This window comes from Callorhinus ursinus, unplaced genomic scaffold, assembly GCF_003265705.2.
Source record: "Callorhinus ursinus isolate GAN/ISIS: 27379988/994484 unplaced genomic scaffold, GSC_fseal_2.0 scaffold85, whole genome shotgun sequence".
Classification (NCBI taxonomy): domain Eukaryota; kingdom Metazoa; phylum Chordata; class Mammalia; order Carnivora; family Otariidae; genus Callorhinus; species Callorhinus ursinus.
In genome coordinates, this window is record NW_027397147.1 from 2,841,671 (window position 1) to 2,853,702 (window position 12,032).

Here is a 12,032-nt window from a genome sequence, read left to right on the forward strand (position 1 = left end):
TGGCTCAGAGACCCAAAGATGGAGGGTTTTGATAATTAAGTAATTTAAATGGAACACCAAAGAAACCTCAGTGGAGTTTAGTGTAATGTGTGATACAAGCAAAATGAGCTGGGCTAGGTTTTGACTATTTAATGAGCTTTCAGAAAGTAATTACTTGAAACTTGGGTCCATTTGACTAATATTTTTTCTTCTGTTTTGTCATTTTCACAAGTGCTTTACTGAGAAATGCAAATATTATCAGAATGAATGTGGCCTTTGCCTTGGTCACACTCCAGCTTTCTTGGAGTGGGAGGTGGGGAATTTGAAGATACTGAAACTGTTCTCATTAAATGCACCAGTAATTGCATAAAACTCATTCTTCAATCAGAATGCATCAGGTGACATTTCTCACTTGAAGTTCAGGTCCACATTGAGGCTCAGGTTCGATTAACCATAAGCGATCTTGGGCACTGTTGTCGGGTCCTCCAATCATAAAGACCTCACTGGGAAATTATCATCTGGGATGGAAAGCAAGAAATAAAAATGGAGAACCTCATTGCGCTTTCTTCCCTAATTCACGGAGTCTTTATTTCTGTGCGGTTCATGTGTCCTCCCCCGAAGTTCATTAAATTCAGCCTTTTTCTTCTCTTGAAGCTGATGACCAAACACCCGGGCAAACGTCTGGGTTGCGGACCCGAAGGTGAACGCGACATCAAGGAGCATGCATTTTTCCGGTATATTGATTGGGAGAAACTTGAACGCAAAGAGATTCAGCCCCCATATAAGCCAAAAGCCGTAAGTAAACTGTCTTGACTCTTGGATTCACACGCGTAACATACTCTCCTCTCCTGTCGTGTGCGCCCACGGTGTTCTGAGGGGGAGACATCGATGCCTCTACGCGAATATGTCTGTAAGTTGAGGCACCCAGTCACTGGGTACAAAAATGGAGATCTCCATTCACATACTCCAGCCTCTACGAAGGCGGGCAAGACCCTAGCTACCGAGATCCCATGTGACCGATTCAATTACGGTTAACCTGTCTTCGCTGGTAACTTTTCTGGAGATGGTTCTTCAGTGAGCAGAGTTCAGATCCAGGTTTGGACAGGGATGCGGAGTCTGATTTTGCCCTTGTTCTTTCCTTGGTTCGACTGTGTCACTTTCTCTTCATACTGACATTGAAAAGGTCATGTTGTTTACCTCCGCGGGATTTAAATGTAATCCTGAAACTTACAGTACGTCTCAGTCAGTAAATCAGACAGCACCACCAGCCAGCTCCCACCCGCGGCGAAACAGAATGAAGCAAAAGCTGACATGCTCCTAGACCTCTTGGAGGCTCTGAGTGCTGACACGGCTTTGAGGTAACGTCTCTAGGACAAGAATAAAAGCCTCCCGTCTCCCACAGTCATGCACCCACAGGAGGGTTTTCCTTCCCCAAAGACTCGACTGGGAGTCCTTGTCAGCACTGGAGGGTGGTGGGGGGAGAGTTTGCACTGAATTAATCTGAAGTTCAATTCCCCAGACGGGCTATTTCTTGGTTAGATTAAGAAAAAGGGAGACCCCATTACTTTATGATGAGCTGTGAAGCTGGCTACTGAGGCTGAAGCACAAACCTTGTCATCGAAACCCGACATTGTGAGCTCTGTGATGATAATGGTAGTTATTTTGATATTAGGAATTTCTTGTCCCCTTATTATGTGCCAGGCACCACATAAAGCATGCTGCGTGTGGCATCTGATGAGATCCTCACAATGAGCTATTGAGGAGGTGCTGTTTTTCCATGTACTGCAAGAGGGTGGGGAGGCTCAGAGAGGTTAAGTGCTCTGTCCAGGGTCACTCAGCCAGGGTGTGATGAAGCGGGGATTCAGACCTCACACAGTCTGACTCCGTTCAAGGCGGATCAGAATGCCCAGGGGGCAAAGGGCACATAAGCTGAAGAAAGTCCCCCAGGTGGTTCTTACATCTCCCTGGTGCTGCACCTTCCCTGCCATCCCACACCATTAGCATCCCGCCTTCACAGCATCCCCGATGCATCCTGCGTCTCTCTGGATGCTCCCTGGGCTTAGAAAGCCAGGTTATTTAGAGGCAGGCAGTTGCAGTACTTCTAGCTATTGCAAACATACACATTGGTGTCTAATCAGCTTCCTCAGAACTGCCATCCCTCTGGCCCGTCTTGTCATCCAGAGCCTCTTTCTCTACAGTGCATCCTTCAGACATTTGCAGATTACACTCCTGAATCCCGTGATTTCCAGGCCAAACATCCCCCATACACACACACACACACCCACACAGGTGCACCTTCCACCTGCAATCACGTCCCAAATGACGTCCCCTCCAAATGCCTAGTGTCTTCCAGGCCATCAGCTTCCATCTTAAAATACAGACACAGAATTGAGCACAATATTTCTAATAGTGTCTGACCCTCAAGTGAATACAGTGGGTCCCACCAACAATCTCTTGATCGTTCTAGAGCTGGTGAACTTGGATGAGTCTGTTCACTTCTTTGCTCTTCTGTTCCATCCTCTGTGCTACAGCAACATTAATTGTTCCTGCATCAGAGGATCGTCATGATGCATGAAGCGTTCAGTACAGGCCCAGCACATAGTTGGCGCTCTAGGAGAGTTGATCATTATTTTTGTTAGCCATGTCACATGTTGATCAATGTCTTGGGTGCAGGGTCTTTGAGGGGTTGAACAGTGTGTTGAGTCCTGCTGATGCTGTTCCTTAAGATGATGTCCCTGTGTGCACTTGGGGTCAGAGAGGGACACTGCATGTGCTAAGCAGTATCATCACTTTTAATGAACTATTTGGAAAAGGATCAAAATGGCAGCCTGGGAGACAAGAACAGGTTCTCTGTTCAGGAAACTGGGAACTCAGAGATGGGACACAAAACTGACTTGGGTTTTGTGGGGCCATTAATACATGAGGTCTCAAAATGTGTACCTCCCCCGACTCCTCACTTGGCCAGAGGAGGGATGCAGATACCCACTATCTCTAGCAGCGTTGAACCCCGTGCCATTCTAGGGAGGGTTCATTCTTTAGTTGTAGACCAGTGGTTTTCAAAGTGTGGTCCCCAGACCAGCAGTATGCCCTGGGAATTTGAGGACCCAAATGCTCAGGCCCCTTCTCAGAAATGCTGACTCAGAAACCCTGGGGGTGGGGCCCTCCAGGAAGACATTGGTTCTTGCCTAGTCTGGGCAATGGGTGGTGGCTTCTGGGAACAGGTCAGAGGCTCAGGTGCCTTAGAAGCCAGGCAGGTAATGTAAATAGGAGAGGGGGTGGCTGGGGACAGAGGCAGACTGGGGACCTGGGTTCTCATCTCCACCTGCACAGTTGTAGGACCCTGTTGACCGTTACTAATTATTGTAATATTTTTTACATCATCCATAAGAACAGGTACCTTTTCTGAGCATCTTCTACAAACCAAGCACCGGGCTGGCCAGGTTTATCCTGCAGGGAGGCAGGCTCTTCGTTCCCACATCCTCATCAGGATTTTTGTATGAGATCTCATTATCTTTTGATGTATCAGCAACAAATTTTTAAAAATTAAACACAGTTCAGGCCAAATTAAACACATCCACAAGTCATATGTGGCCCATGGACTCAGTTTATAGTCTTTGGGGTAGTGATTACTCAAAGTCAGATTGACATTCAACTGGTTCCTGTTAGTACTGGTTATTTACCACTGAGTCCATTCCAACTGGGTAAATATTTTGGAACTTCCGGGCTAAAGGATAATGAATATTAAAGATCTAGCCAGTGCCTGGCTCCTAGAATATACTCAGGAAAAAGTAGCTATTCTTATCCTAGATAATATAAAAATATCACAATAATTAGTAACGATCAAGAGGATCCTTCGACTCTTCTGCATTTGATAGGATTTCCAACCAGCCAACATCTTGAATTCCCTCTCCTGGGTTTAACCGTGACTTTCAAAGTACAGTGATTGGACTGGGCTATATTCTTCAAGATGTTCTGCCACCAGTAATGAGGGGAAGCAGGCACTGCCCTTGCTCCCTGAGACTGAATTAGAAATAATAATCATGGGGGCGCCTGGGTGGCTCAGTCGGCTGAGTGTCTGCCTTCAGCTCAAGTCATGGTCCCAGGGTCCCGGGATCGAGCCCCACATCAGGCTCCCTGCTCGGTGGGGAGTCTGCTTCTCCCTCTCCCACTCCTCCTGCTTGTGTTCCCTCTCTTGCTGTGTCTCTCTCTGTCAAATACATAAAATCTTAAATAGAGTGCAGCAGGTGAAGAAACACAGGGCAGGAACAGAGGATTCGATTCAAACATCAGTGAAGGGTGCAATTATTGGAGATTCATTAACATGAGCTCTTCAGTTGTTCTCAGTGCTGGCTTTTGTTATGGCAAGGAGCTGGTTGCAGAGCATCGTTCCCAACGACGGAGATCCACGAGCTTTGGTGCACTGTGATGTACCTGAGTAATATCTTCTACATGTGCATCTGATGGCGTCCCTCTTGCTTAAAGCTTCCCTGGTGGCTCTGTGCTACCTCCAGAATAATGCCGACTGTTCCTGAGCATGGGGTCTTCCAGGGTCCAGCGTCTGCCCCCTCCTCAGCTTTGGCTCCTGCCCTCCAAGAGCAAGCATTTCTGAGCTGCTTGCGGTTCCTCAAACACACAGGGCATCCCTCATCCCTTCCCGGCTGTGTCCGGGCACAGCCATCCACCTGTGATGTCCATACCCTTCCCCGTGCTACGCCTGCCTCCAGCCCCCATCCCTTGCGGTGCCTTGCTCCTTCCCCCTCGCCCAGACTCTTCCTGATTCCTGGGGATGGATCATCCACTAGTGTCCTATCAACAAACTCATCATACTTCATTGTAATTGCTTGTTTGGTGCAATGTCTGTCTTCTTGACTAGATTGAAAGGTTGTGACTATCTTTGTCAGTGTTGATCCCTAGTGCTTAGCAGAAGGCTTAGCACCTAGCAGGCGCTTAATGATTTTTCCTGAATAAATGAATGAATCCATGAAAGGCTATAAAATACGAGGCTGTGATGCTCTGTGCAGAGGAACGTACGGGATTCTTTAGGGATACGCACCAAAGCATGGGGTGTTTGTCTCCTGCATTAATTTTCACATGCACTGGGATGCTACTGGACCAGGGACAATGCTTGGCATGGCTGGGACTAGAACATGGTCCAGGGGGATGCTGCCAGCCCACGGGCTGAATGGCAGATCCTGTTGTGGTTGCCATGTGGGATGGCGAAGGCTGTACTGAAGGGGTGTGTGAGCTTCAGGACAGAGCGTTCTGGTGAATGTGGTTCGGTCCACACGGCAGGCTATTGTGGGTCAGTATGTGGTGCTAGTTGGTGTGCTGGAAGGTGGTGTCTGGGGCTGAGCATATGGTGGAACAGTGGGTTGAGAGGCAGTGTGTTCTGGTTCTGTCCCCTCGGGGTGTTGCCAAGTGCTCTGGGTCATCTCAACAGCAAGTGTTTATTGAAGTTAGGGACCTTTCTAGGTGCTGGAGACACAGAAGTAAAAATAATATAATTTCCTGCTCTCTTGGAACTTATATTTTAGAGGGAGTGGGCAAGTCATAAACATAGAAATTGGCAAATATGTTAAAAATAGGCAAGCATTGTGGAGAAAACCAAAGCAGATTTGGGGATGTGGAGAGCTGGGTCGGGGAGAGGTCGATTTTAAACAGGGTGGTTGGAAAGCCTTGCTGACATTTCAGCAAAGATGGGAGGAAGGTGAGGGAGGGAGTGAGCTGTGTGTATATCTGGGGGGGGGGCAGTGGTTCAGGCAGTAGTAGCAGGTGCAAAGGCCCTGAGGCAGGAGCTTGCCTGGCAAGATCAAGGAAGAGCACAGAATCCAAGTGCTGAGCTGAGTGGGTGAGGGAGAGGGGAAGAGGAGATGATATCGGTTAGGCCACAGTAGGCTCTTTGGCTTTTACTCCAGCTGAACTGGGCAGCCTTTGGAGGGCCCTAAGCAGAGAAATGGCATGATCCAACTTTGGGTTTTAAAAGCATCACTCTGACTGTTGTAGGTGCAAGGGTGAAATCAGGAGACTGGTTCGAGGCTCCTGCAGTAATCCAGGTGGGAGGCAGCAGGCACTTGGATGGGATGGAGCTGCTGAGGGCCTCCATGTTGTGTTCATCTTGGCCTACCTAGCCCTCCCCAGTTCCTGGCAGGATGCTCAGTAATTACCCCAGGGGCATGAAGGAATGGATGAAGGAGAATCCCTTCAGACTGCCTGCATAATTGCTCCTCGAGTATCATGTGGGAGCCAATTGTTGGTTGTGGTGAAAAGCACGATGGATGAATGAAATAGGCTGTCCTGGAAGCTTCTAGAGTTCAGAGGGCTGGCTTACCGGGCACAGAGCAGTGTGTGGCTGCGCAGTTGTTCTTCCTCCTATCAGTGTGAATTATAGGGCGGTGTGGGAGTTTCCTTGTGCTGAGGGTGATAGCCGGAACGTGCCCGTGGTCTGGGCGAGCAGCTCAGAATTCGGCTGTGCTCGAACAGGGGGCGTGGAGGCCACAGCGCGGGTGAATGTGTTTGCTTGCAGAATTTGTAGTATGTGGTGCACAGTAGAAGGTATGAGGGTATAGTATGTTTAAATCAAAATGTCTGATTGAGGTTTGGGTGGCATTCCTATCCTATTAGGATTGCCTTAGTGAAACCTGGCAGCGTCCCTAATGCCCAGTGCAAAGCTTGCTGTGAAAACTGGATAGGGGCACAGCCTGGAGCTCGAGGCTCCGACTGCCCTCAGGGGCAGTCCTTGGATCAGCTTCCCCAGCTGTCAGCAGAGAGGCAGAAAATCGAGGAGTGAGAGAAAAGTAACTAGGTCACAAGGACACCCTGCTTCGTTACCATCCACAGAGTCTTAACTACTAAGGGTGTAGGTACAGCGACCTGCCCACCAGGGAACGTGGCTCTCTTTCTGTTCTACAGTAGGAGCAATCTGATGGACCCTTTCCCTCTGGCCAGGGCTGGAGGTGTACAGCTTGTTGGGAAGTGGACCCTAGGAAGAGCCCCTTTCCCTACAGCCATTCATCCCAGGCAGCCATCCAGGACCATCCATACGTGATCAACAAGGCTCACTGCCTCCTTCCGTTCCAGCCTGGGTGTCAGACCTCACGGACTCCAACCCCTCCTGTACAATCTAGGCTGATGACCATAATGTCCTCTGGTTGCTTGTGCTCCCCATCACTTGACATATGGTTTTGAGGCATCCACACATCTGCTGAGCTTCGGGAGCTTGCAGGCTGAGAAAAGCAGAGCCCCAGTCCCCGTCCTGCACCACGACAGTCTTTCGTGTAGTAGCATTTTCCAAAACACCGCATAGGTGATCCGGTCACACATCATGGCCTGCATCCTCTGGGAGTCTAGATGCCGAACTGCTTCAGAAACTAAATCATGCTCACAGGACTGGGTTTCTTGGTAATTCTTGTCATCTGAAAACCTTGTTTATGTAGCTGAGGTCAGAAGCTTCAAGTACTGCTTTAATGAGCTGCACTTCTGTTCATGTGACATTCTTCTCCAAACCTAATTGCCCTTTCCACCGTATGAGTAAGCGTCTCCGAGTCTGTGTCTGAGTGTGTGTTTGATGTGCTGACATTTCTGAATCGAAGCCACAAAGTGTAACCTTTGTATGTTTGCGATTAAAACTCCAAATGCAAGACTTAAGAAAGGGGGCAAACTTTTTACTTAATATGATTTATTTAAGAACAGAACTTGGCCCCCCTAGGAAGTACCAAGCGCTCGGGAGGATGATACCCTTTTTGAAAATTGGGATTTGACGTCATTCTTCTGAAACCCGTACTCTTCAAATATATTAGACACAATATTGAGTTCTTGTCTGTGCCAGGCAGTACCTCGTTTAATTCTCAAAAACCACTGGATGAGGTAGGTGTCATTGTCACCATGTTAGGAGCCTGGAAAGGTGGGGACATTTGCCCAAGGTCAGCAACTAGCAGGTGGCAGAGCCGGGCCTTGAACCATGTCCTCTGCACCTGCCTGAGATCCTCGGAAAGATTATTATTGGCACTTGGGAGCCCCATTTCAGGTTTGAAATTGCACTCCTGGGCAAGAGCCATTATACCACCATCTAACAGTGTCTGTTACATAATAGAAAGAGATTCAAGATTCTTAACAATTCAAATGATTTAAAATTTATTTTAAAATATTACAACAAACAAGTAGCATATTCACACCTTTTACACTTCACTGGCAGGATTTTAGAAGATGCAAATCTCGGCTTGTTCCTTAAGGCTTTGATTTCGAGGCTGACAAAGACAGCAGATATTGAATAACCTATGGAAGCAGGCTATGGGGCAGCATCCAAACAGAGCCCCTCCAGGCGGGCTCATTAAAGAGTAGACATCTCCTACTCCCCACTCGGTTCTGTTTGTTCTTTTGGTTATCGAGGGTGTGAAGTTTGCACAGATCCTCATCAAAATATTAGGCTACGTTCGGACCCTAACAAATAGCCAAGAGCTGTTTAGGACACAGAGCCCGAAGTCTGTCTGTTTATCTCTCTTTGTATCCCTCCACCACCACCCCCCCACGGAGAACCAATTCAAACTGCACATCAAAGCAGGCCCCCTTCGGATGGTTGGAATTGGCAGACTCCTGGGCCAAGTGAAGTTCCTAGATCACTTGCCAAGTGCGTGACTTTGAGCTGTCCCTGGGGATAGTAGCCAACAATGTGAACTGAAAGGGTAGATGAGAAGGTCACATGCTAAGGGGACAGCACAAAACTATTAGGACATGTCTGGCAGTAACCACTGAAGAGAACAGAAGTCTAGAAGTGGGTATAGATACCATCATTCTAGAGAGGAGCAACCAGAGGCCTGAAGATTCGCTTCAGTGGCTTACACACGGAATATAACAGAACCAGGACAAGAAGATGGGCCCTCCATTTAATGGATGCAGGACTTTATTAATACTATTTACAACAGTAGCAATAAAATGGGTTAGGCATGTTCTATAAAATTATTCGATTTTACTAGCGAGCAGAACCCTCTGTCTACTTTATATATCTCATTTCACCCTCACAACACCCCTGTGAAATAGATACTACTATTACCTCCTGTATAGGTAAGGAAATAGGCTCAGAGAGGTTAAGTAACTTTCCCATGGTCACACAGCTAGTAAGTCTGAGTGCGAATTTAATTTAAAGTCCTGTTTCTTCACCTCCAGAGCCCATATCCTTGGGTTTTAGTGTTTCCTCTCTCACCTCCCAGACTCAGCTGCACAGATGTGGGATTTGAACTGTTTTTGGTCCAATCCTAAGTCTGAACACTTTCCTGGAGGATGGGCTCTGTTGGGTGAATGTAGATGAAGTCCAGCTTCTTGGATTCTGCTCAGATTGTAATTCTTTTCACAATGCCCCAGAAAGCTACTGACCAAAGGGTTGAACTTGAGAAGATGAGCAAATGGATTCAGGAAGACTGGGTCAACCAAGGCGAATGTGGGCTTAGAGTCAAACGCAGCCAAGATGCAAGCGCCAGCTTTGCTGTCCAGCAGCAAAGAACTTGACGCCTCTCAGCCTCCCCAAACACAGGCTCAGCCAGGTCCCCTAAACAAGTCCCCAAACGTCTTCTCTGAAGGTCCCCCTACTAAAGTGCCCATCCCCTTGGTCTTAGCTGATAATCCTATCTGCTAAGTCATGGGAGAAACCAAGGACCATGGGTGCCCACGATGGATGGCCCTCAATTTCCTGCACCCTCCCTGCACCTGCATAGTCATCTTGACCTTGACCTCCTTCCCTCTGTGTATCAGCAAACAGGTGTCCCCATACATGGAGGACTTCCCCTCCCCTTCTGCCCTGAACCCCCATTCCCCACCCCTTTGCACATCTCTGTCCACTCTGTGCCTACAACTTCTCTCAATATTAATCAAAGCTCCTATGATTAGGGACGCCTGGGTGGCTCAGTTGGTTAACGGTCTGCCTTTGGCTTAGGTCATGATCCCGGGGTCCTAGGATCGAGTCCCGCATCGGGCTCCCTGCTCAGAGGGGAGTCGGCTTCTCCCTCTCTCTCCCCTTCCCCTGCTCTCGCTTTCTCTCTCTCTGTATCTCAAAAAAAAAAAAAAAAGCTATGATTACAGATCAGAGCAAGACTCAAACTGACTTTTAAAGAACAACAAAGAAAACTTCTCACGTAGTCAGTTGTGACTACATCCAGGGTCTCACACAACGTCAGAAGGCATGCATCTCCTTGTGTCCCCTGCAATAGCTTTCCTCTCTGTTGACTTCATTCTTCATTCCCAGAAAGCTTTCCTGGGCACATTGCTGCTCCAGAGTTCATCCCATAATCTTAGCAACTTCTGCCCCCCCCACTCCCCAAAAAAGAGCTTCTTTTTCCTAAAATTCCCAGCAGCCCGGAACTCTGGCTCATTGGAAGATATGGGGTCACATGCCCATCGCTAATGCAATCGCTGTGCGGGGGGGGCGCATAGAATGTGCTGATTGGCCAGGCCCCATCCCCACCTGACATCCAGAGAGAGGAGAAGGGGTGCGTCCTCTAAGAAAAATCAAGCCGCTATGCCCAGTAAAGGAGGGAATGCTTGCTGAGAACACAAGAGCGGCAGATGTCCACCCCAACCCTCCTGGTTCATCCTCCTCGGCACATAAACATGCGAAGTCTTTCTCCTCTTAAAAATCCGTTCCCTCAAACTTGTGTCCACTTTCCACAATCTGCTCTTTTCTTCAGTTTGCCTCGCCCCCACCTGGCCTCTGTCAACTCTCTGTTGACATTTCTCTCACGGAGTCGTCGATAACCTCAGGGTGACCTCCTCCTGTGGACTTGTCTTCTCTTTTTTGACCTCATCATATTATTTGGTATTCTGATTGTCCCTCCTTTTATTTATTTTTTTAAAAAGATTTTATTTATTTGACAGAGAGAGACACAGCGAGAGAGAGAACACAAGCAGGGGGAGTGGGAGAGGGAGAAGCAGGCTTCCCGCCGAGCAGGGAGCCCGATGCGGGGCTCGATCCCTGGACCCTGGGATCATGACCTGAGCAGAAGGCAGACGCTTAATGGCTGAGCCACCTAGGCGCCCCTTATCGTCCCTCCTTTAAAAAAAAAAACAAAAACACACAAAAAAATCTGAAACAGTGAAATAGGCAAACAGTGTCAAAAACTACACAGTGAAACTAAGTCCCCTCTGCCCACCCTTGCCCCTCAGCTAGGATCCTTGGTTCTCCTTCCCAGAGCCATCAGGGCTGCCCGGTTCTGGCGTGACCATCTAGATGGGCTGTGTCAAGCACGGAATACCCCACATCACACACAAGGATGCTGACCTGGTGCGTTCGATTTCTGTGCCTTGCTTTACTCCCTTCCATCTGGAGGACTGTTTTCTATCAGTATCTCGAGATCTACTTCGTTCTTTAATAGCTCCCTGGTTTCCTAGGTATATATCCGTAGGATAAACTCATAGCCTCCCCGCCACTCTTTTTACTGCCCCTTCTTTCTCATTTATATGGCACCAAGCTCACTGATTGTCCAGAAATGCTAACTCTGTGAAAACCCCGATACCATGATGTCGAGACATGTGCTTGACCCAGAAAGGGAAAGAATAACTTTCGTTTCTTGTTGATTTACAAGTGCAGTTTCTTAAAAACAACCACAAAAGCTCCCCCCCCCGCCACCGTAGGGTATGAAGAACAACTCAGAGGTGGTTATGTGAATCTGTATTAAAATGTCTTTACAAGGGGCGCCTGGGTGTCTCAGTGGGTTGAGCTTGGGACTCTTGATTTTGGCTGGGGTTGTGGGATCGAACCAGGCCCAGGGCTCCAGGCTCAGCAGGGAGTCTGCTGGAGATTCTCTCTCTCTCCCCCTCTGCCCCTCTCCCACTCATTTTCTCCCTCTCTTTCCCTCCCCAAATAAATAATCTTTAAAACAAAAAACAAAAAAAAGTCTTTCCGAGGCAGTGAGGCTGGGGGGCATGGGGGGTGGAAATGTATCCCTTTTGCCTCCAGGCACACATCTGTCCCTCCCTTCTAACCGGTAGCCCCAGTTAGGGCCTGGTGTCACCTTGAGGCTCCCTCCCATATCCCAGCAGCCTTGATGGGGAAGATTTCAGTTTGTGTT

General features: G+C 48.3%; 1 protein-coding gene across 4 annotated transcripts in view; it reads left to right on the top strand.

The window, feature by feature from the left end:
* The window catches only part of PRKCB (protein kinase C beta), a 318,066-nt gene that overhangs the window by 291,763 nt on the left and 14,271 nt on the right, over positions 1-12,032 (top strand). For all 4 annotated transcript variants that reach the window (XR_003205040.2, XM_025855449.2, XM_025855448.2 and 1 more), the window contains one exon: positions 634-774. Coding sequence is in view for 3 of the 4 variants with exons in the window: in XM_025855449.2 (XP_025711234.1) it covers positions 634-774 (141 nt within the window). In the remaining variant the exon portion in view is untranslated. The remainder of the gene's footprint in view (positions 1-633; positions 775-12,032) is intronic.